Source organism: Anas acuta, chromosome 5 (assembly GCF_963932015.1).
Source record: "Anas acuta chromosome 5, bAnaAcu1.1, whole genome shotgun sequence".
NCBI lineage: Eukaryota > Metazoa > Chordata > Aves > Anseriformes > Anatidae > Anas > Anas acuta.
In genome coordinates, this window is record NC_088983.1 from 9,042,354 (window position 1) to 9,064,849 (window position 22,496).

At 42.0% G+C, this 22,496-nt stretch overlaps 1 protein-coding gene and 1 long non-coding RNA gene across 3 annotated transcripts; both read right to left on the bottom strand.

The window, feature by feature from the left end:
* Window positions 1–3,315: 3,315 nt before the first annotated feature.
* On the bottom strand, window positions 3,316–20,877 carry PLD4 (phospholipase D family member 4). Of its 2 annotated transcripts, XM_068682566.1 has the most exons (12): window positions 20,762–20,877; window positions 18,455–18,627; window positions 15,720–15,809; window positions 13,718–13,920; window positions 12,837–13,020; window positions 11,915–12,035; window positions 11,404–11,531; window positions 11,029–11,229; window positions 10,514–10,653; window positions 8,707–8,872; window positions 6,468–6,564; window positions 3,316–5,025 (listed from the first exon to the last, which is right to left on the bottom strand). In XM_068682566.1, exons 2-12 carry the CDS (start codon window positions 18,455–18,457, stop codon window positions 4,823–4,825), a joined length of 1,536 nt encoding a protein of 511 aa, XP_068538667.1. In that variant the 5' UTR covers window positions 18,458–18,627; window positions 20,762–20,877; the 3' UTR covers window positions 3,316–4,822. The 2 variants fall into 2 exon arrangements, with proteins under 2 accessions (XP_068538667.1, XP_068538668.1); XM_068682567.1 differs by lacking the exon at window positions 15,720–15,809.
* Window positions 14,394–15,713, bottom strand: LOC137856813 (uncharacterized). The gene is made up of 2 exons (XR_011096808.1): window positions 14,538–15,713; window positions 14,394–14,506 (listed from the first exon to the last, which is right to left on the bottom strand). It is a non-coding gene; the product is annotated as an uncharacterized lncRNA (long non-coding RNA).
* Window positions 20,878–22,496: the final 1,619 nt, after the last annotated feature.

Here is a 22,496-nt window from a genome sequence, read left to right on the forward strand (position 1 = left end):
TTCATAGTTTTAGTAAAGTCTTAGAAGATACCCGAACCATGAAAGTAAACTATTGAAAACACTCAATGACAACATACAAACTTGTTAAATATGCTTCTCAAAACAATGCCAGTTATGATTAGATTATAGATTATTTGCAAACAGAGTATAAACTAGTACTATGAGAATTATACTTACCTGTTTAGATTTTGGACATTTCTGACCTATTTTTGCTTTCTTACTAAACTATTCTTCTTTATTTCAGCTAAGGTAATGCATATATTCCACAGTCATTTAAAAATGCAAAATGAAAACAAAATACTAGTGTAGAGAGACTAAGTCTTTACCCCTTCCTCTCTTCTCATTTTTGATTACTGTGGTGGGTCATATTTAGCCTTAAAAGGTCAAAAATAAATCAACAAATAAATAAATTCAAGACCAAAAAAATATTTCACATTTTAAGGTACCAAAATAAAACATGGTGGTAAAGAATAATTATAAAAATTTGGATAAATAAATTTTTATGTGTATATTTACTGGATAGATAAATGCACAGAATGATCTGCCACACTTTGGTGGAATTGCTTCAAAGATTTTCTGGGAAAGGAGATGTATATAATTATTTACCTCTGTTTATATTAATGCTTCTCTAAAGTGCACAGCCAAAACCAGAGTGCATATGTGACAGCCTTCATATGTATCATTAAAACACTGTCTGTATTCTTAATTCACAATAAACTCACCATATGAAAAATAAAACAAGTACCATGAATTACTGATAGTGCCATTAGCATTTTCTAGTTCTGAAAACTGCAGCTGAAAACCCCAGGTTTGATTTGCAGGTTTGATTGTATCCCACTCTATGCTCCTCAGTGACTGCTTAATGGCAGTACAGTTTCTAAATATGATGGCAGTGGTTACAAATTAATCTGAGACTTTTCACCCATTACAATCCCAAGTTTTACAATTTGCATGTGCAGTCATGCATCTTTATTTTTTTTCATCCTGTCTTTTCTCATCCTTTTCTCATCCTGTCTTATCTATCTCTATATTCTACTTCATACAGGGAATGCAGACATAGCAAAACATTTAGAAATTGAGTTATCATGGAAGTGTACTTGTTTGTGTAACCATTTGTAGCTCAAGATATTCTCCATGTCTGCATCTTCATGGTAGTCTTAAATATTCTACAGACCTTCTGGAAGCCTGTGTTCCTCATATTATCTCTGAAGAGACTGTTGACGTAAGTAGTAGGCCTGTATGTGGATCATGCAGCATTTCCCCAAAGTTTCCCTAAGTTTATGTGTCATTGTTGAAAAGACTCGAAGTTACCACATCAGACAACATATACGAGGACTGAAGAAGAGCATTGTGATCACGCCAGAAAAACTGAGAACAGAAAAATATATGTAATAAAGGACATCCCATTGTAACAGCAGTTCTCATCTGCCTGAAAGGCAGCCTTCACGTAAAAAGTTTCTCAGGTAGTGTCCCTTAACTTAGGCACACAGAAAGAAATCCACCTTGACAGTACCACCTCTAGGAGTCTGTCATGATGGTGAAAGAATGAGGTCAATTAAAACTGAGCTCTGAGACAGCAATGACCACAGAGCAATACTCTCTATTATGTTATTAAAAGTTGAATGAAGTAGATGAGGAAAGAACAATAGAGAAAAGAAGCAGCAATAAAACCTTTCTCCAATAGGCTACTGTCAGCTTGGTGAAAGTGAAGGTTAGGAAAAAAACAACCATGTTAACAAAGTATTTCCCAATGGTCTGAGTGCAGGAATAGCTAAGGACAGAGCTTAAAAGAGTGCAAGGAGTACAGACACAAGTCTGCAAAAACACTGACATCTTGTCAACAGGCTCCTGTGTTTCTGACCCCACCTATTTTTTGACTCTCAGGCTGTTTCCTTAACTATGGTAGGTTTCTTGGGATACTGCTGTTCATTTTTTAATGCTGGAAAATTGGGCTGTTCAGCTAAACATCTATGTGCAGTCTCCAGCCACACAAACCTATAACTACAATTTGGCATGGAAAGGGAGCTATAAATACATTAAAAGGACATGTATGTCGCTGTTCCTTCTCCCCCACCCCAGTATCCTTCATTGTTGGGACATAAATACATGACTATTAGCTGGCTATTTTGCTGTTATATTTCCTAGAAACATAGAATCACAGAATGGTTTGGGTTGGAATGGACCTTAAAGATCACCCAGTTCCAACCCCGTGCTAGGGGCAGGGACACCTCCCACCAGACCAGGCTGCCCAAAGCTCCATCCAGCCTGGCTGTGAGCACCTCTAGGGATGGGGCATCCACAGCTTCTCTGAGCAACCTGTGCCAGTGCCTCACCACCCTCTGAGTGAAGAATTTCCTCCTAACCTCTAGACTAAATTCCTCACTTTTAGTTTAAAACCACTCCCCCTTCTCCTATCACTACCTGCCCGTGTAAAAAAGTCACTCTGCATCTTTTTCATGTCTCCTATTTGAAGTATGACCTCTGATATCCCAAAGGCAAGACAGCCAAAGTTAATCCTGAACGAGAAAACACAGAGGCCAAGGAGCCAGTGCCCCTGATGAAAGAGCCAGCAGTTGTTGAAAAATTTATAACTATCAAAAAATTAGGATCAGAAACAGATAATAGAAAAGCTTTGGGATGAAGCTGATGTCTAATGCATGAGTTCAGGTAACTTTGTTGTCTTGTCCAAACGCATAAAGCTATGGAGCCTGCTAGGTACTGCATGGCTATCATCTGCATGGCTGTCAGCAGTGCTATAGCCACAAGGCCTTGCACCGAGCCAAGTGTCCTCAGAAACTTGCTGGGACAGCAGGGCAGAAGCTCTACATGAAATCCTCTCAAATAAAGGCAGGTCAGTTAGCTAAAGATGTACTTCATCACAGGTAGGTGAGAGGAGCTGGGTCTAGCAGACTACCATGCTCAAGACCCAAGCCAGGAATTTTGCCTAGGCCCACCCAAGTAGACCAGCACTGAGCAATATCTGAACTGTCTGTGGCCAGGGCTTAGTTGACCTCCAAACTAGAAAAATCCATCCAAGCCTAACACATAATAATTAATGAATTGTGAAGTGCAATAATGAATTACACTTGGGAAAATCCTTACCTTGAGGAAATCACGATCTGAATGAAAGAGACAAGCAATAGATGGGTTGATAAGGACTATCACTATCCCTGTCTCACACATGGAAAATACTGAGAGATGCAAGGCCAGGTTATAATTTACACCATGTTTTACCTTTGTAATAGAGTACAAATAACGTGTAGCTACCAAGAGGCCCCAAAAGACTTATAAAAAAAAAAGGAAACTACACCCAAGTTCATCTGAAATCCAGTTCATTGCCTTAATTGCAAAGCCCTCCTTTGTATGTGGAGGAAAACAAAGCAAAAACAAACAAACAAACAAACAACTAAAAAAAACAAACAAACAGGTGATGGCAGGAAATAAAATAGCACCCTTGAAGGCATCATTTTTTCCTTTATAAGTTGAACCTTATCCCAGAGGATTCTTGTATTACCAAGATACAAGCTTCACAACCTGCCCAGAGACTTTGCCCCACTAAACAACTTACCGTTACTGTCTGATTGGAGCTCAAAAGGGGAAGAAAAAGTTTTCTTCCTTTTCCTGCTAAACTTGCCTTGGAAAAAAAGTGAAAACGTAGCTTCGAGTGCCATCTAGAGGAGAGCATTGCTCTACAGAAAGTAGCTTCGTTGATGTTCATGAACACATTAACTTCTCAAAAAGCTTTTCAAATTCTCCCACCATTCACGTGTGCTGCTTGTATTGGGAAAAATCCATCCAGATGTTTTTCCTGCACACAATTATTAATACATTGTATGGCCAGATGCATTTCTTGGTACAGGTTGAGAAACCTGTGAAGCTAATGAAAACCCGAACTGGGAAATTCTACTGTGCAAGAAATTTTAATTAGTGAATGGAAATCTCAAAATTTTAAGCAGACTCTAAAAAATAAATGGGAGAGGAGTGCATTGCAAGCAACTGTATCTCCTCGGTATGTTAACATGTATGTGAATATACAGTGTGATCAGTAGATATAACTACATGTCTTAAAAAATATGCCTTATTAATGACAAACGGTGGCCTGTAGTGATGGATTAAACAGTCCAAGGAATCTCAGTCCTAGTTCAGCTCCACCTCTCATCACAGCTTGGCCCCCATCTTGCTTACTGCAGGAGGCCAATGCACAGATATCCAAGCACACCAGACGCGCAATCCAGGCCAGCTGAGCTGGAAGCTGATCCCAAGATTTAAATCCTAGGTATTTAACTCCAGTGATTAGCCTCAACATTTAAATACAGGTGCTTCCTTGTACCTCTAATGCCTAAATGCTTTCAAATATCTTCCCTTGCTGCTGTAGGTGATTACTTGCAGTACTCAAACGTTATAGTAGACAGAACTTTATTTTTAAACACATGTAAGAAAACACTGTTAGTGGAATATTAGGGTTGAATATATAGCATCCTAAGACAGCACAGCAATAATGACCTGCTTCTCCGATGTATTCAGATCTGGTTATGTCTTCCATGTTTGCTTTAATATCAGACAGCTTGTCTTATCATACTGCATGCGTTTCATTAACTCTGAGATGGGGTAATCATACACAGCAAAGAAAATGTCACACACTGACTAATGAGTAGGCAGGTAGACTCAACTATGAGAAGTTCTAACATCATCAGGCAGCATGGATACCACAAATAATAAATTTATCTGACAAAGACATAAAACAGAAAGCTCCCTGTTTTGCACAGGGAACAAGATTAATATATATTTTTCTTTCTATTTTAAATGCATACTTCAGTTCACTTCAGAGACTGTCTCTCCAGTTACAGTCTTTCTGTCCTTGCACATCTTCTAGATTCACTGAATATTTGGAATTCCAGTCACGTTCAAAAAGGGTTTTTAATTGTTCCTGGATAGGCCTTCTTCGCAGGTTGGTTGAATTCTGCTTGATAATTAGTCCCACACCAGCTGTGTTAGTGAAGTAATCTTCTGACCAATTGGAAGTCCCTGTGTAGTGGAAAAGGAGCTAATTAGAAAACATTCATTTTCCAATGTTTTGTTTGATCTCTGGACTTGTTAAGTATACATTGCCTTGCTTTGCTGATTTGCTGTACAACTGCAAATCTCATTAGGGCTAACTGAGCAACAAAAATCAGGTCACCTCTTTCTTATTCCAGACCTCAAGTTTTGGAAAGACAGTGTTAACTGCCACTCTGAAGCTTCACAGCAATCTGATTTCTTAGTGTGTGGCAGAGATGTGTGCATCTGCTTGAATAAATATGGGAACAGAGCGCAGCATTTGGGTATTATGAGGGGGCTAAAGCTGGTGTTTGATACGGGTTTCTGCATAGAGAAGAGGAGAATCTTCAATGTACTTAATTCTCTCTTTATCTATGAGGCAGTATGCTACCAGTAAAATAACCTCAAGCACTTTGTATACTATCAGAAGCAAAGGACTAGCAACAAATGAGCTTCAGAGTGGGTCTTCACTTGTTAAAGGAAAATAAGAGGAGAAACTGGATCCTAGATTAAATCCTCAGGAGCTGTTCTGAGCTCAAAATGCAAAGCCTGCTTTTAAACCAGGCAAAAGTTGGGAATCTGGCTGTAAATGTTGCCTAGGGCTCTCTCCAAAGCCACCAGCATTCAGAAAAGCAAACATTATGAAAAAATACATATTTTAGCACTTAGCATTTTTTTCTGGTGCTTGCCTTAGCAGAAAAATCTACTATCAATTCTAGAAGGTGCTTTGTCATGAAAACAACTTATTTGCATACCTATCTTCAAAAGACAACATGGTAAGAAACAGGTTCTATTAAAAGCAATTGGAGCTGCAAGTCTTCAGTCCTTTGGAAGGTCAGGATATTTGCTGGTTTGTATTGCTTGGAGGATGAACTGACTGAAATGACAGGCCCCTTTCCTTTTTAGAGGGATCCTCGTAAAAGAGCAAGAAAAATAAACACCATCCTGACTTTCAGGAACTGAGCAGCAATTGACACTAGAGTTTCCTTATTTCCTTATTTCAATGCCTAGAATTCTGTTCAACAAACTATATGGAATTAAATCCTCCCAGCAATTTATTTTTAGTAAAGCACGATAATGTACTAGAGCATTAGCTATCACTGCATCATTCTGAGCACACAGTCTGTGAAATTCCCACTGTGCTTGTCACAAACTATGCACTCTGACTTGTCACACTCCATTCTTAATGGTTCACAATCATATGAGATAATCTCCTACTGAACCTGACCTACATTATTTTCTCCCCTTTGCATCTCTGCTTCTATGCCCAGGGAAGATATTCTGAAAAAGATGTGTATTTTGATATGTTTATCTACTTTACACGGCAAAATTAGCTTTTTTTTTTTTTTGATATTGCAGCCCATCCTATCTCATTCTCAGCCCTATAGATTTGAAGATACTAAAAATGTTTGTAATAATGGAATACGTACCAATATAGGCTGATTTATCAGTGACCATATATTTGTTGTGATTCACTCTTGCATAAGGAATATTTGTGTGGTTAAAAACTGGAACAATGAAGAGTTTCTGGATGGGAGAAATTAAAACATAGATAGAAATACCAGGTGAGGATCAGACTGAGTAATTTGACAATGCAGATTTTCTATATTTTCAAGCAATATTAAACTACAGAAATAATATTACACACACTGCTATTAAGTGTACCATAAAAGAGATTTTACTTTTATCCAAGAAAACTAACAAATAGTACTTCTACTATACATAAAATTGGATAAGCAATTGAAATCAGATAAGGATGTTTGCTTCACAATGTTCCATTAGAGGCACAGCTATTATCATTACAGGGCAGACAATTAAATGCAGTTTTAGGCAGCTGTTTAATAGATCTGCATTTACCACTGATTGCTGCTCTTATTTCGTGCTAAAATGGGCTGATCACAGACACAAGGAGTACTGTAGACAACAATAATGCCTAACTTTTTGTGTCAAATCTTACTAAATCTACATTTCTGATCTTTTTTTTTTTCCTTTTTCCCAGTAAAAACAATTCCACCTTACATCTGTTACTGCCTTTTTTTCCTGATAACTGCATCATGTTGGGAGCTTCCACATCATCCCCTACTCTGTGTTTTCCATTCTATTGTCTGTGGACTCTGTGTAATATTCATTGCTGAAAAAAAAAATGGATCCATTTATATAGGCAAATAGAAAAGCTCTCAACTGAAAATAAAATAAAATAAAGTAAAATAAAATAAAATAAAATAAAATAAAATAAAATAAAATAAAATAAAATAAAATAAAATAAAATAAAATAAAATAAAATGATAGTGGGTCAGTTTAACTCCATTTAACATGGAGTTAAATCCAGCTGGCAACTATTGGTGTTCTCCAGGAGTTGGTGTTGGGGCCAATCCTCCTTAATATCGTTATTGATGACTTGGATGAGAGAATTGAGTACACCCTCAATAAGTTTGCAGATGACACCAAGTTGTTGATCTGCTGGAGGGTAGGAAGACCCTGCAGAGGGACCTGGACAGGATGGGCTGATGGGCAGATGCCAATGGGATGAGGTTCAACATGGCTAAGGGCTGTGTCCTGCACCTTGGCCACAACCACCCCATGCAGCGCTACAGGCTTGGGGCAGATTGGCTGAAAAGCTGTGCAGAGGAAAAGAATCTGGGGGTGCTGGTTGATCCTTGCCTGGACACGAGCTGGCAGTGTGTCCAGGTGGCCAAGAAGGCCAACGGCATCCTGGTTATAGCAGGAATAGTGCGGCCAGCAGGGCCAGGGAGGTGGTCGTCCCCCTGTGCTCTGCTCTGGTGAGGTCGCACCTCAAGTACTGTGTTCAGTTTTGGTCTCCTCAAGAAGGACAAGAAAGACAAGAAGGACATCAAGGCCCTAGGGCATGTCCAGAGAAGGGCTACGGAGCTGGTGAAGGGCCTGGAGCACAAGTCCTATGGGGAGCGGCTGAGGGCACTGGGGTTGTTTAGTCTGGAGAAGAGGAGGCTCAGGGAAAACCTTATTGCTCTCTACAGCTACCTGAAAGGAAGGTGTGGGGAGCTGGGAGTCGACCTCTTCTCGCAGGTAACTAGTGATAGGACCAGATGGAATGGCCTCAAGTTGCAACAAAGGAGATTCAGGTTGGAAATTAGGAGACATTTCTTCTTAGGAAGAGTGGTTAGGCATTGGAATGGGTTGCCCATGGAGGTGGTGCAGTCACCGTCCCCGGGGGTGTTTAAGGAAAAGTTGGACGTGGTGCTTAGGGACACGGCTTAGTGGGTGATATTGGTAGTAGGGTGATGGTTGGACTAGATGATCTTGGAGGTCTTTTCAAACCTTAATGATTCTGCTAATTCTAGATAGACCCATCTGAGATACTGCATACAGAAAAGGGTCATAAGAAGAACAATAAGCATAATTTGAACTGTTACTGTCATGGTGCTCAGCAAAAATGATTGCATTGCTAACATCACAAATGCTGTAGCTAGGCACATCCCTTGATATCACCAGTGGTTTGCATTAACCTTCCTCAAAGGTTATCATTTGGACCTTATTTCCTGAAGGACCTGAAACTTAGCACACCAGTGGAAACAATCTGCTTCTCTAAAGCCTTATATTTGCACATGCAGCTGACAGCTTAGACACAAAAGTCAGTCTGGAGACCATATCCTCAAAACTGTCTTTTCAAAATCAGGTTTCTTATCATACCACGTTGACACTGATGTGGGTATGTGGGTTGTTGAGAGCACTCAGGGACCTCAGGTAGTGGAGCATGGCTGGGTCAGAGTGGGTCCAGCAGCTGACCAGAAGCCGAATTTGTACTCTGTAGTTGAAAGCCACACGTCTCAGAGCATTGTCAATGGTTGGCCAGTATCTAGAGAAAATAAAGTGGGTGGAGAGAAGAGAATTTTTGAAATGACTCTCTAGAAAACTTTGAAAATAAACTGAGAACAAAAGTGATGCTGTGCACAAATGGAATCGCTATTGACTACTAGGACCGGCAGTCATGCCTTCACTGAAGGTATGCTTAGATGTCTGCCTTCTACTCAGCCAGGTCTCTTCACAATTTGTTTAGAGAGATCCAGTCTCTCAAATTTAGTTGGAATTGGTATGTATATATATATATATATATATATATTTTTAAAAAAAATAAACTTAGTAAAGTGCATGTATACACGTACACGCATAGAATGTGTGTACATTGTGCTCATTTCCTTAGGAAACTAAACATGACAATAGGAACTCCAATGTAAAGCAAGATCATACAGCACAACATAAAAAGGACAGGGCAGAGCCCAGAGGAAAGCCTAAGAGATGTTTTGCAGAATGTGGCCATTTCAGGGACCTGAAGGCTATTTCTAGGATCTGCAGTGGTCCTGCGCCATCAGCCAACATGGTCTCTCTGCTGCCCCATTCCTTCTTGCTCTCTTCAGTATGCTGTGTGCCCCTAAGGTAACAAACATAGCTGTGCTCCCCTAAACACGGAGCCTGTCAGTTTTCTTGACATTTGTGTTGGCAGTAGCTTAGGGAAGAGTATTTAACATCCTGCTCCTAACTATATAACACAAAGAGCTGGGCAATGTGCAGCCCAGGACTAGTAACTCCAAACTCTCATGTGGCTTTCATTTCGTAGACATAACAAGTGCTGCACAGAGGAAGGCAAGGGTCGCTTACACAGACAGGATGGCTGATGCAGAGAGGTCCAGCACTCACTCACAGTCCCATGAGCAATGATGAATTAATTTCCCTAGCTTATTCCTTTTGATCCATTGTACAAAGCCTGAATTCTCAAATCCTCCCTCGCACATCTTCCTATCACAACCAGAGCAGCTGTGTGCTTTCAGACTCAGGCTGACCGTCTGAAACTTACTTGTAGATCCTGAAAAGCTTGGAAAAACATGCTATTTAGGAATGCTGTTTTTGAACAGTTTCCATGTTTTCAATGTATTGGTTTCTAGTTGATTAACACTGGGGCATTAAGACAGCTGCTTTGTTCCCTGTGCCTCAGCTGCTGGAAGAACCTAACCTGAACTAATCAGCCCCAATTCATCGCCCTACAGCTGGTTGCTGTGGAGATAGCCTGAGGCCTAGTGCCGCTTCCCCTCGCCTTTCAAACTCCTGCTTGCATCAGATCAGGCCCTAGATGTCACAAATGGAGGATTAAGGCTTCAGATGAAGAATGAGGAGAATTAGCACTTCCATTCCTAAGGCGGGGAAGAGACTTTCTGTGAATGTATTCATAGTAAAGAGCGGGAGATGAGGAAACCAGAGGTTCAACTGTACTACATAGAAACTGAAAATCCTCTGAGCTCTTGATCTAGTCAGTAATTGCACAGTCAATGAGGCAGCCACTGATTGTGGAGCAAAGCCTCAGTTCTTGGTATTCAAGAAAGCTGAATGATTTCCTTTCTGGTTGGAGCAGGGGAGGAAATATTACATTTTCCCTTTAAATAGCCCAAGATGATACAGAAGCAACCTAGACAGTCAACTGATTTGGTCAGGATTAAAATCATACCTTTCTGGGTGAACAAAACGGCTGGTAGGGAAATATTCCATAACAGAAATATAGACAAATTTATGTGCCGCACTGATAACACTGATAATAGCAAAGAGGTCATGAGTGCGGCCTTCTGGACAAAATGCAGGAGGAGAAGCCTGTCAGAAGAAAGCGTGCAGGTCAGTGATTTCATCGTTCTTTTATCAGACTGTGATTCGTTCACATTCAAGTCTATTCAGTTTTAATTACAGTAGAACAAAGCATATGAGGTGCAACACTACTGTTTCTCAGGCCCAGTGAGTCAAATACTTATTAAGATATTAAGCCCACAGGAGACCTGCACACTGTCCTTGCCATACAACCTGATAGCCCAAGCCGTGGTGACCCTTATTCCTTAAGTAGTTCCAGAGAAACCTGTTGAATAAATTATTATCTAGCTAGAGTTGCAGTAGCTAACAAGCACTGAAGAAACTTTTCTGGTCAAAGCTTAAACATAGTTTATAATTCATCTTGTTATTTTAAAACCTACTTACAGAAAAGTAGGCTTTTGTCAAGGTTCCATTAAATTCTACTTCCAGAGGATGACTGTGGTTAATGTGGGTAGAATAGTTTCGAGGCCAAGGGGATGGGATGGTAGCATTAGCATGTCCAAGATCCCAGTAAGTACTAAATGTTTTCCATAGGTCTTTGGCTAAGCAGCTGCAGTTGTATATCACAGCACCAAACTCTTTCACCTGCAAAGAGAGCACACTATGTCACAGCCCCAGCAAAGAGCCACCTCCAGCATCAGGGGTTCTTTGCTGTTTGTCCCTTTCAGTCAATATTTTTATGTCATTAGGATTTTTTCTGTTATATGCTTGGACATTAATTTTACCCAAGGTGTTTGAATACACAATAGCAGAGCTTACCTGAGATAAAGATCTCCAGTCCATATTTGCACTACCAATATATACGTGTTTCATATCTACAATCCAGAATTTGCTATGCAGAACTCCTCCTGTCAAATGTTCAAAATTAATTTTCTTTACATGAGCCCCTAAAGAAAGACAGGGAAGGGAGAAATAAGTTTAGATACACCATGGAGGTGGTATAGTGTACTGTTCCCCTGACAGCCAGAGCATGGCTGGATGTTTAATGCTTGTGGCCAGCAATGGCTACCAAACTCACAAGCACCAGTTCCTGGAAATACAATAATTTGCAAAAATATACAAAACATGAACTTGAAGAAAAATCCTTGAGGTCATGGCAAAATACACAGAAATTGTGAAGTAGTGAATATTCAGTGCTTATCCTATGAACAGTATGACTTCAAGCTCAGGACCATGTAAGCACCATGCCAGAATAGGCCTCAGAGGCCAATTTATCTTGCCTTTAAGCAATACCAAACTTCAGAGATCAATACTGAGGTGAGAAAATTACCTTTATTTTCTAAAAGCTCAAGGTCAGTTGAATTCGTAGACAAAGTTGGCATACTTGTTGCAATATACACAGAGACATTCTCCGCAAGTAATCTTTCAAACCTCTTCAGAATATCTTCACCCTACGTGATATGTTTTTTGTTATTTATCATGTTTTACTACATGATTAGCAGAGACTCAGACTGGGCTGTCCCTTTAACCGAGGTAGGGCTCAGCCTCACATCTGCCACTTTTATTTCCTCTCATGCTGAGGACTGAGTCAACTCACACCAGCACCTGGGAGGAAGGGACAGGGAGCCCCTGAAGAGGCTGAGGAAGGTGACTCAGGAGGGAGGCAGTGGCTATGCCCACAGTAAAAAGCAGTTCAGTGTCAGCTCTTTGGCCCAGATCTCAAACAGCACCATTCCTGACATGTGGTAAACTCTCTACGTGCCTGAAGCAGGGTGGTCTTGTCCATTTTTGCCTGTATTAGAGCAGTCCCCAGCCTGTACTGTCCCCCATACCCTGCTCAGGATTGCTTGGGAAATTGCCAATTGCCATAGGCCAAAACTGCACCAAGGAGCAATTAAACATGACAGATGTTCTCAGGGTGAGCCTGTGCACTGGCCTGTGTTATCTGCTCTTAGCACTGGAGCCAGGGAGACACCACGGGTCACACAGGGTGACAGGTCACACCTTGAGACTGACCTCGAGGCTGCTCTTAAAACACAGCATGGAAGTATTCAGAGATGTGGACAGAGCCCACATGAAGTCTAGCTTGACTGGAGGAGGAAAACTGCTCTGCTGCTTCAGACCGGCATAAAAAACTGTTGTGGGTTTATGTGAGTTAAGCGATGTTTCTTAGAGATAAGCCATACAGTCAGTCTGCCCCGTGGACATGAGATGTACAACCCCAGATGTGCTTGTCATTGATTTTCTCCTACCTGCTCTGAAGAGGAATCATTGACGTTGATATCTTTCCCAGTAAGAGACCAATAATAAGAAGCCACATGAATATTTTCCTGGGCTATATCGAGGAGACTTATCCAGGCTTGGTACAAGGGTTTGGCTGCAGTGGTATTTACCTCAAAAGGTAAGTCATAAGGAACATTTTCCACAAGTTCAAATCTGCAAGTGCAATTGTATATTGTGAAGCAAGCAACTGTGACCCAGCAGGAAACCAAGCACCTGTCACACTGCACAGCTGATCGTTCTGAATGTCAGTGCCAACACCAAACAAGCTGAGTTGGAAAAACGAGCTGAGAGTACTCTCTATCCCCAGCTTTTATAGTCAAGAATACATGTACATTTTTCCTCCCATATCCATCAGAATGGCTTCTCAGTAGCCATTCTGAGCTTTGATTTTTACCATCCTAAAGATGAGGACAAAAGCTATCCCCTGGGGCTGGGTGGCACTTTGGCACCCTCCAAAGACCTTTCCCAGAGACCAAAACCCACTGCCCCCTGTGGCATCTGGGAGAGGTGATCTCAGTGTAGGGACGCTTTGTCTGCTGCTCACCCTGCTGCCTCCCATTCTGCTGCCAAGGGGGTGTTTGTAGGTGCTGGGGCAGCTACAGAGTTGTGCTGTACCTACCAGCACAGGACAGCAGTGGAGCTGTGATATTGCCCCTATCACCCCTTCTACTAGGGGAATAATGACTAATGACCCTGTGCCCAAACAACACCCCTACTCTTCCCCAGTTAGTGGTACTTTATCAGCTATTCCACAGTGAGAAAGCAGCAAAATCCATGTAGATGCTGTCAGCATTGTAGCTATTTCTCCACCTGGTGATTAATTCTCCATGAGCCATCAGGCCTGAATTACCTGCAGGAATCATTAGATCTATTGGTGCCCTCCTCAGTTATCGTGGGTATCTGGAAGTCTCCATGAAGTTCTTCTTCTTCCACCTCTCGGTAAATGCTGACAACAGTTTCTCCCTTAGGATCAACTGTGCTGGATGTTCTCATGAAGTAAACAGCCATCAGGGCAACAAAACCAAGCATCAAAATTGCCCCTGAGAATTGATACTAGAACAGAATCCAACAGGGTAAGATTTAAGCACTCGCCAAGTCACTGATATATCAGCTAATGGATAACTACCTGTTGCAGGTAAATCAAAGCCATTCAACAGTAGCTCTGCTTTCAGCTACTGGCAGTCGGTTTTCTTAGATACATCACTTAAAGTGAGGACCATGGTCCAAATATGTGGGCTTACATGAGGCTAATATGTTGGCTTATGTGAGGACCGTGATTTTAGTTTTGTTTTATTTTGTCAAGGAAAAAAAAAAAAAAAAAAAAAGCTTATTTTTTCCCCCAAGCCTTATGATTAGTTTGACATTGATTATTATTTTAGTACAGGAGAAATGAACGTCCAACAAAATTTCCACCAAAAACAAAGAAAGAAAGCCCACAACACAAAATTAACTGTGGTATCAAGCCTACTAGTACCATAAGGAGAAACAGAAAGACATTTTGTGACATGTTAGTGTGGTGAATTGGCTTCATTTCCCTTTTTCTGTACTTCTTTTACTTCTTCTTTTTTTTTTTTTTTCCTGAAGGTGGATTGGAAAAAAAAAAAAAAAAGTCCACAGCCTGGCTACCTCATATACTCAGCTCTGTAGTCCATCCACTCAGATGCTGAAACATAAAGCACCAGGCTCTATGTACTGTACTCTTAAGGAGAAGACAGACACCAGAGCAAATCGATGTTCCCCCAGCAGTGAGAAAATTTGGCTGGCTCCCTCTGGCGGTGTTGGGAGCTGGGAGCACCCACCACCCCATGGCAAGCAATGTGCAATCCAGAGCTGAGCATTTGGACCTCCAGACAGGAGAAGTGAGTCTGGCAGCAGTCGAGTGGCTGTAGCTATAAATGTGAACTCCCAAAATGGTACGTATGAAAATTGAGTAGAAGCCAGCATCTTCTGAAAGCATCTATTTCGGTTTCTATGTGGATAAAATCTCTTACTTTTCATTTTCTATGCTTTTCTCAAGATTTACAGTGCTGCCATCAATTTCAGAGAGTGATTTGACCTAGAATGAGAAAAATGCTTTTAAACTATCTACTTAATTTTATTCCCACTGGCTTGTTCTCACTCTTGTTGATGACAAAGAAAATCCTACCAATTTTTAACAATTCTGAATTTCATCCTGGGAACATGCCTGCAAGACTTAAACATCATGCAGGTTTTAGAAGGCATTTCTCAGGTAAAAGGTCTATTTCCAAGTCACATCTTGGCTGTCACCATGCTGTGATGCCAGGTGATCCAAGCATGCTAAATAAATCAAGTGATTCCAGAAGCTTGCTATGGTGAGACTAAGCCTGAATGACAGTCAGCCCAGTGTCAGACAACACACACAAGACCTCACAAAGTAAGGGGAAAGTGGTGAGGTCTTGGGAAGAATTTCACCATGTTATATGGACCAAATTCTTCTTGCATTATATGGAATATAGGATGTCCATAGAAACTGACTTCAATCAGTGCTGATTTACATCAGCAGAAGAAATACAAATTCCATTTACTTATTTGGCACTCACTAGCCTCTGGGTTAATGAAAGAAGTGAGGCTATTTGCATGAGCAAGATTCACTGTCCTGAGTGAAGGCTGCAGGATTAGGCTCCAGGTTTGTCCCTCTCGGCAAGGTTTGATCAGCCTACTGGATAAATCAATGAGGGTTTTGTCACTCACTTGCTTACAAACAGGATTAAAACCTACACAGGTTTCTAAAGGAGGCAATAAAATCATTCTTCTTGATCTGTTATATCTTTTCAGAAATGTCAGTGTAATCTCAGCTCTTGTAAGCAAAGGTAGTGTATCCCAATAATTACCATTTTGACGTCTTTTTGATTGTTCACGCTTAATTTTGTGTTGGAAGACTTGTTAACCATCAGGGATGTTCCTAATGCTTTTTTCACAATCTGAAAAACAGAAATGTATGCAAGAGGGAAAATAAAGTGTTGTGGCAACGTTTGCAGAAAGCCAGTAACAGCGTAAAAAAGCAGGTCACTGCCATTGCTTTATATAGTGCTCGGAGATTTAAGTACAGATCTGTGCAACGTTCTCTCTGTGTTATGGATCTTGAGTGACATTAACAGATTCCAACGTGTGAGAGAGGGAGACAGTCTCCTGCAGATTTTCCCTGGTGCTGTCTACACACAAAAGTCACTGCAGTAATTAATGTGTAAACAACTGCATCACCGCCTCTTCAAGTTATCCTCCAGCCCCCACTTTTGTCCTGTTGCAGGCTAGCACATTTGCCATCAAGCAATAACTAAGTGCAGAAACCATGGGTGATAATGTACAGCACCAATCTCATCACGTGTGTGACTCTGTTAGGCCCTTGCTCTCTCCCTATGCATTTGAGCCATTTTCAGTGCTTCTGTCTCTTCCAGAAAGGACTCTGTTAATAGGACTTGGGCCAGATTAGGCCAAAATCTAGACTCCTCTGTTATTGCAAGCATGATGCTAGGAATTAAGTTAACTTATTTTCCTCTTCAGACAGGATTCAGACAGGATTCTGCCTTATCACCAGCAGAGGCAGCCACAAGAGCAAATACCAAAGTATGTCCAAACTCAAAGCAGATGGTGGGGCAGGGGTAAGCTGGCCACTTGCCTATTCTGCCTTCTTAAATGCCCAAACCAAGCACTTCACACACGCCTAATGAGTTATGAATCGTCCCTGCATGCTATCACTGCACTGACACCAGAGGTGAACTTGCCCTTAGGAATCAGCTGTCATGTTTCATGCTCAGAAGCAAGAAGCACATCCTGGGGTATGGTGGATTTCAAAAAGTGATACCAGATGATATCACCACCTGTCCAGTCCCCAGACTGCTGCTTCCTATCCCTGAGCCACCGGGCATTTGTAGCCTGATGGATGAACATGCTGTTATGATATCAGATATTCAGTTGCTCTGCTGGTGGTCATACTCAAGCTAGTTTTAGGTAGAAAGGATCCTGCCAGGCTTGTCCTGTCCATCTTACCATATGTTCACAGCTATTGTTACCTGAACTGCAGGGGCTGATGCTGTCTGCCCTCCCACACCAGCAAGGCAGCATGGCCATGCATTTGGCCCTCCCTGCACCTCGCTGCACTGTGGCTGCACGGTGCTGGCAGGACTTGGATGCAGCATGGCCATAGCCCCAAAGGCTTCTCATGGGATCCAACTAACAATAACTAGTGGGATTGAACAGAAGAGATGGAGGATGTCTTGGGAGACAAGGGAGCTGAGCCTGAAACACTGACTTGGGGAATATAGTGAGGGTCATGTGCAGGTCGTTGTGACCTTGAGATCCCAGTTTGTGTTTTAAGCCCAGTACAAAGACGTGGTGTCTCACCCTAAAGAGCTTACAGTCCAAGCAGAGAGGGGGATACAACACACAGCTGTGTGACAAAGCTGTGTGATAGCAACACAAGTCTGGATTGAACGCTGAGCCAGGAAAGTTAGTAGGAAGAAAATGAAGAGACAGCAAGGCAGAAGAGGCTAAGGAGTTGGCTAAGAAACTGAGGCAAAATGATTTTAAAAGAGGATGAGAAAGGTAACAGAAAAACAACAGCAGCAGCCCTTCAGCCTCAGCCAGGGAAAGCCCACTGAGGTTGCAGGCCCCGCTGCACAGCTCCCTGCTTCGGCAGCAGCTGTCCCAACCAGCTGGGCTGTCTGGTAACAAACAGGCTCCTCTGGCTGCCCAGGTGGTTCTCGACACCAAACCTGAGCACAGGACGTGCCATCTTGTCCGTCTGACCCCCAGAGCTAAAGTGCTCCCCACGACACATTTTGTGGCTCAGGTAGCATCTTGGTAGGACACTGCAGCTGTAGGTGTGCTGACAGTCGTGTGATGGCTTCAGAAGGATGGAGCTTGTGAGAAATGATTCGTTTCACTTCCCTTTTTCTGCTACAGCAACAAAATGGCTTCAAAAAGCAACATTTCTCTTAAAATAAGAGTTAACATATCTCATACGTGCCATAATAGTCATCTGTCATTTGGTTCAAATGAAGTCCTCCTTGATATTTGTGACTAATACGGTGATTCCCAGCTGCTATAGAGAGGTCATGAGAAATGTACTAAAATATATAGGGACAGAGTGGGGGGAAGGGCACCACTTTGAGGTTCATTTCAGCAAGAAAGAAAACATCACAGGCAAGCAGAATTCTTAATAATGGTATTGTAGCAGGTCAGTAATTAGCTATGGCTTCCTCTAGCTTTCAGTGCTTCACCGGTTGCCAATTTCAATGGCTAAAGTTCATCCAAGAGTAATAAATGCAAGCACTTAGCATTGCTTCACAGACTGGATCACAAGCTAATACCCCAATCTACACAGTACACACAGGAGGCTGTTTATTGCATCAGGTTGCTTTCTCCCTGCACCCCAAAATAATACTTGTTACTTCTTTTCTCCCTCAGGGTCAAACTGTTTCAGATCTTGGATTTCAAATACAAGGGTGAGACTTTTCAGGCTAGAAAATCTTCCCCACAAGACGTTTAAAGGGTCTCAAATGAACTAAGTGCATTTACCTCGCCATTACTACTCCCAGCACCCTCAAAAGCTCGTCAGTGTACTTACCATCCTGGGAGACCTCCTGTGTGGATGTGCTTCTGTAGTCTGATGTTACTCCCAACTACACAGAGAGGAGACGGTGCACACGCTTTTCACCAGTAGATTTATTTCAGGTTCTTCTGTTTTCTTCCTCCTCCTGCTGAGTACTTCCTCTTAAGCACCGAGTTCCACAATGAATACTACAGAGACAAGTTGCCATCTAGCTGTTGCTGCTCAATTCTTAGGTTCCAGAACCTGATCTCCACCTATCTGGCATAACTTCCCACAATTCAAACTCTGTTGAACGACTAAATTCTCATGGTGTTCACTGATGTAAGTTTATTGCCTAGCTCAGCACAAGAAGACACTGCTTGAAAGAATTACTCAGCTTCTGGTGCTGTTTGTGCCTGGGACATGGCAATATTCTCACTGCTTCATTGTCAGCCCATCAGAAACTTCATTTCAAACTTAGGAGCAAACCCTTCAATACCACCTCTCTACCCAGCTCCTATTGCTTATCAAACTCTTCTGCTCAGTTGACCTTGGATATATGTAAAAGAGCAAGCTAGCTCCTTTGAAATAATACATCTTAGAGCTTTCATAAATAAAATCTAATTGGAATTTGATGAGAAATTGTTGAAGGTGAAGGTTACGTGCAACGTTGAGTTTGAGGCAGCTTCTAAGAAATCATGTCTCCTGCAAAAATCCAAAGGTTTTACAAAGTCAATACCACCCAGGTAGCCACTTTGCTGTAATTCTCCAGGCAGTCCCTCGATCCTGTTGAACTGAAGAATGCAGTTCCCTGCTTTGGCATCTGAGGGAGGTCACTCTACAGTGAATGTAGATGGAAAAAATAGGAGCCAGAGGATAGGTCAGGTATAGCAGAAAGAGGCCTTTCTCTGGGAAGATAATGGTATTATGAATCTTCTGCTTTCCCTGGGACCAACAGAGCAGTTACTAAAAGGAGGCCAAATGTGATAAAAAAGGTCATGGAGTTGATATGAAGCCTGTGTGACCAGACAGCTCACTCCTGAATGTACTGCTCTACACAGATTACCCATCACCAGGAACATCTTAAGTCTCCATTAAATCTGGGCTGGGTTCAGGTGAAGGCTACTGCCACCCCTTTAGCCTCAAGTTACCAGAAAGCTGCAGACAGGATCCTGCATGACCTAGCCTTTGTCTGCACTCAGAGAGAAGAGGCAACTCCAGTGAGCAGCCATGCTAAAGGTCCAAATTGCTCTGGAAGTGCCCCTGTTCCTCCAGTGACTTCAGAGGCTGAGCATCCAAATTACACATCGCAGCAGCCAAGTGTGTGATGGGTTCAAGTCAGTGTGTGCGATGCACGTGTGAGCAAGCTTAGCAATAAGCTGCCTCGCTCTGTTTGTACACTGGACTGAAATTCTGGCATAAACTATGCTGACGTAAATAACCAAAGCTCCCATGGATTTCATGGGCTTCAGGATTTCACCTCACAAGAAGCAGCATATTTGTATGAAGTTCAGGACTTTTCTCTGCTTTTTTTTACCTCAGCTTTAATGCTAAGGTAGTGCTACATCATACTTCTTCATGACTGTATTAATACATCCTGGATGTATTAAAGAAAAGTCTGTAAGCAGGAGCTAACAACAACCTCCTGGCTCCACACAGCTAAGGAGTCATTGCTCCAGTATCACCAGTTTAGTTCAGACTAAGAGAGGCTGGACTGTATCACAGGACCAGCAACGCTCCAGCAGCACAAGCTCAACCTCCGCACACACGCTGCTCTCCTCTGCAGATCTCCCCCACGATTTAAGACCTATTCTTTAAACTTGGAAGCACACAGCACAGTCTCAAGCCAGGGTTCTCTGAAATGACTTCTGCTGTGCCAGAGGTTGTGAGCAGTCAACTCGAGGTGGTACAAAGATGCTGGTTTCCAGAGACTGCTGTTCCCAAAGGATGCTTCCAGAAAATTGAATCATTTTTCTCCTCCCCCTTGGCAGCTCTCTAAGCACTTACAGCTCTGATTTATCTCCTCATCCTCCCCCTTTCCAGCCTGCAAAGGGCTGTTTTCCCTCTGCTTATCTGATCCCACACAGCAGCCCAGCATCAAACACACATTTCTGCCCTTACCAGCAGTGTTGTAGTGGTGAGCGTCTAAGGATGGAAGTGGGTTTGTGGGGAGAAGGAAAATGGTTTGTGTGACCCACTTACATAACGGGGAGGGGAAGACTGGCAAATTTCAGGGCAAACAAAAATCTGCTTTCTTCCTCCACTTCTGTTTCTCAGAAGAGGCTCCTTCTGCCAGCTGCTGACTTGCTGCCTTCCCCCACGCAGAGTAAATAAATCTCTCACCTTACAGTTGGATGCCACTCTCCAGTTAGCACACTCTCTTTACAGCCATGCTTGGTCTCCAGTTTGTCAGAAACGTGTATTACAAGACAGAGCGAAAGATCTTTATATGTGGGAGGTTTGCTAAGAAGAAACTGTCGGTTTAACATGTTCTCGTCTCGGAGAGCTAATAATAGACAGGAGCGTCACTATCACTGCAGAGATTACTACAGAATTACGCTTTCATTTTCATGAGGACCAAGCTGCCGGGCTCCGGACGCCAACAGCCAGCAGCAGGATGGCAAGCACAAACAGCCAGAGGCCTTACGCTGGAGAAGGAAAATGCTCGATCTATACTTTGTGCCAAAAGACTGTGACGCTCAAAGTAGCTGAAAGAAAATGTCATTTCAGGTCAAGAACGGGGAACTGATTCAGCTGAAAAGCCTAGAGAAAATTTCTGTTTAAATCAAAGTTTGGCTTTCTGTTTGAAAATGTTGTTAAAGATTTACTCAATTTCAACTGTTTTAAAAGTTCAATAAATATATTGGAGTATGAACCTTAGACTTAGAAAATTTCATATGTGACATACTTGGAATATGTTTTTTGTTGCTGTTGTTGTTTTTTAATCTAAAACTCAGTGCTAGTTAGCTGTATTTTGATTGGAAGAGCTTATTTAAAAAAAAAATAAATCAGTGATTTGCATAGCTCTGTTTGCTCTTTCAGAGAGGACTTTCCTGTCTCAGTTTTGTCACTTCTCCTTCATGGCACATGCCCTCCAGTTGCACCTAGGAAATATGACCTACAAGGATTAGGAACAACTTCAGTGTGTTCTGTCTTTCTGTGACCCGTGGGTGTCACTTTTATTTTTCCCTTTCCTTTTGCTCCTACAGGTCGGTTGTTGACACATGTAATAGAGTTACTGCTGACTAAGCCTTTTCTGGCACTAATTCTTTTGGCAAGTACGGTATTTTTAGTGATTTTACTTAAGAGGAGGAAAAAAATAACAACAAAAAACAGGAAAGAATGTCTGGTGGTAGTTGTTCAAGTCTTTACATCACAACTTGTCTCTGGTTGTTCAACAAACTTTAACTGTAACAAAGGGTCCTGCAAACCCTACTCCTAGGAAGACTTTTTTATATTCCTTTCTATGCTCATGTGGAAAAATCAAGCTCTCTGTTTCCCAGGAGAGCCAAGCTAAAGAGCCAAGCAGGATTTCAGCTGAACACGCAGCAGGAAGATGCGCAGAGATCGGCACATTTGCCTTCTATCACTTATTTTTAAATTGTGCCAGATAGCAGCTTTCATCATGATGCAAATGTTTGGCCACAGTTCCACTACCTCTGAGTTCTGTTCAGTCAGTGTTCACAAACTGGTGAAGTGGATGCACTATTGATTTCCAAAGAGCACTTTGCATAGCATCCAAACACAAATACCACCCCATCCTGTTGGGGAAGCCTGCAGAGAGGTAATACTATGTGCAACTCAGGCCTGTGGTTTAGAGAACAGGGAAACCTTCTCTGCTGACACAGCAGACAGACTTAAATAGAAAAGCTTGAGAAAGCTTCTTATAAGGCAGATTTTTATTTTTATTTAAATAACCCCCTTTCCTAAAACTCTTAACTCTAAGTACAAAGGTGTCATAAGTGTTCAAGGATCTAATGCAAAAGTCTTCAGGGAAGGGGAAGTCACTCAGCGAGCCTGGTTGGGTCCTAAATTTTTTTTATTCCTTTCTCTGCACTTTAGTTCTTGTTGGAAACCA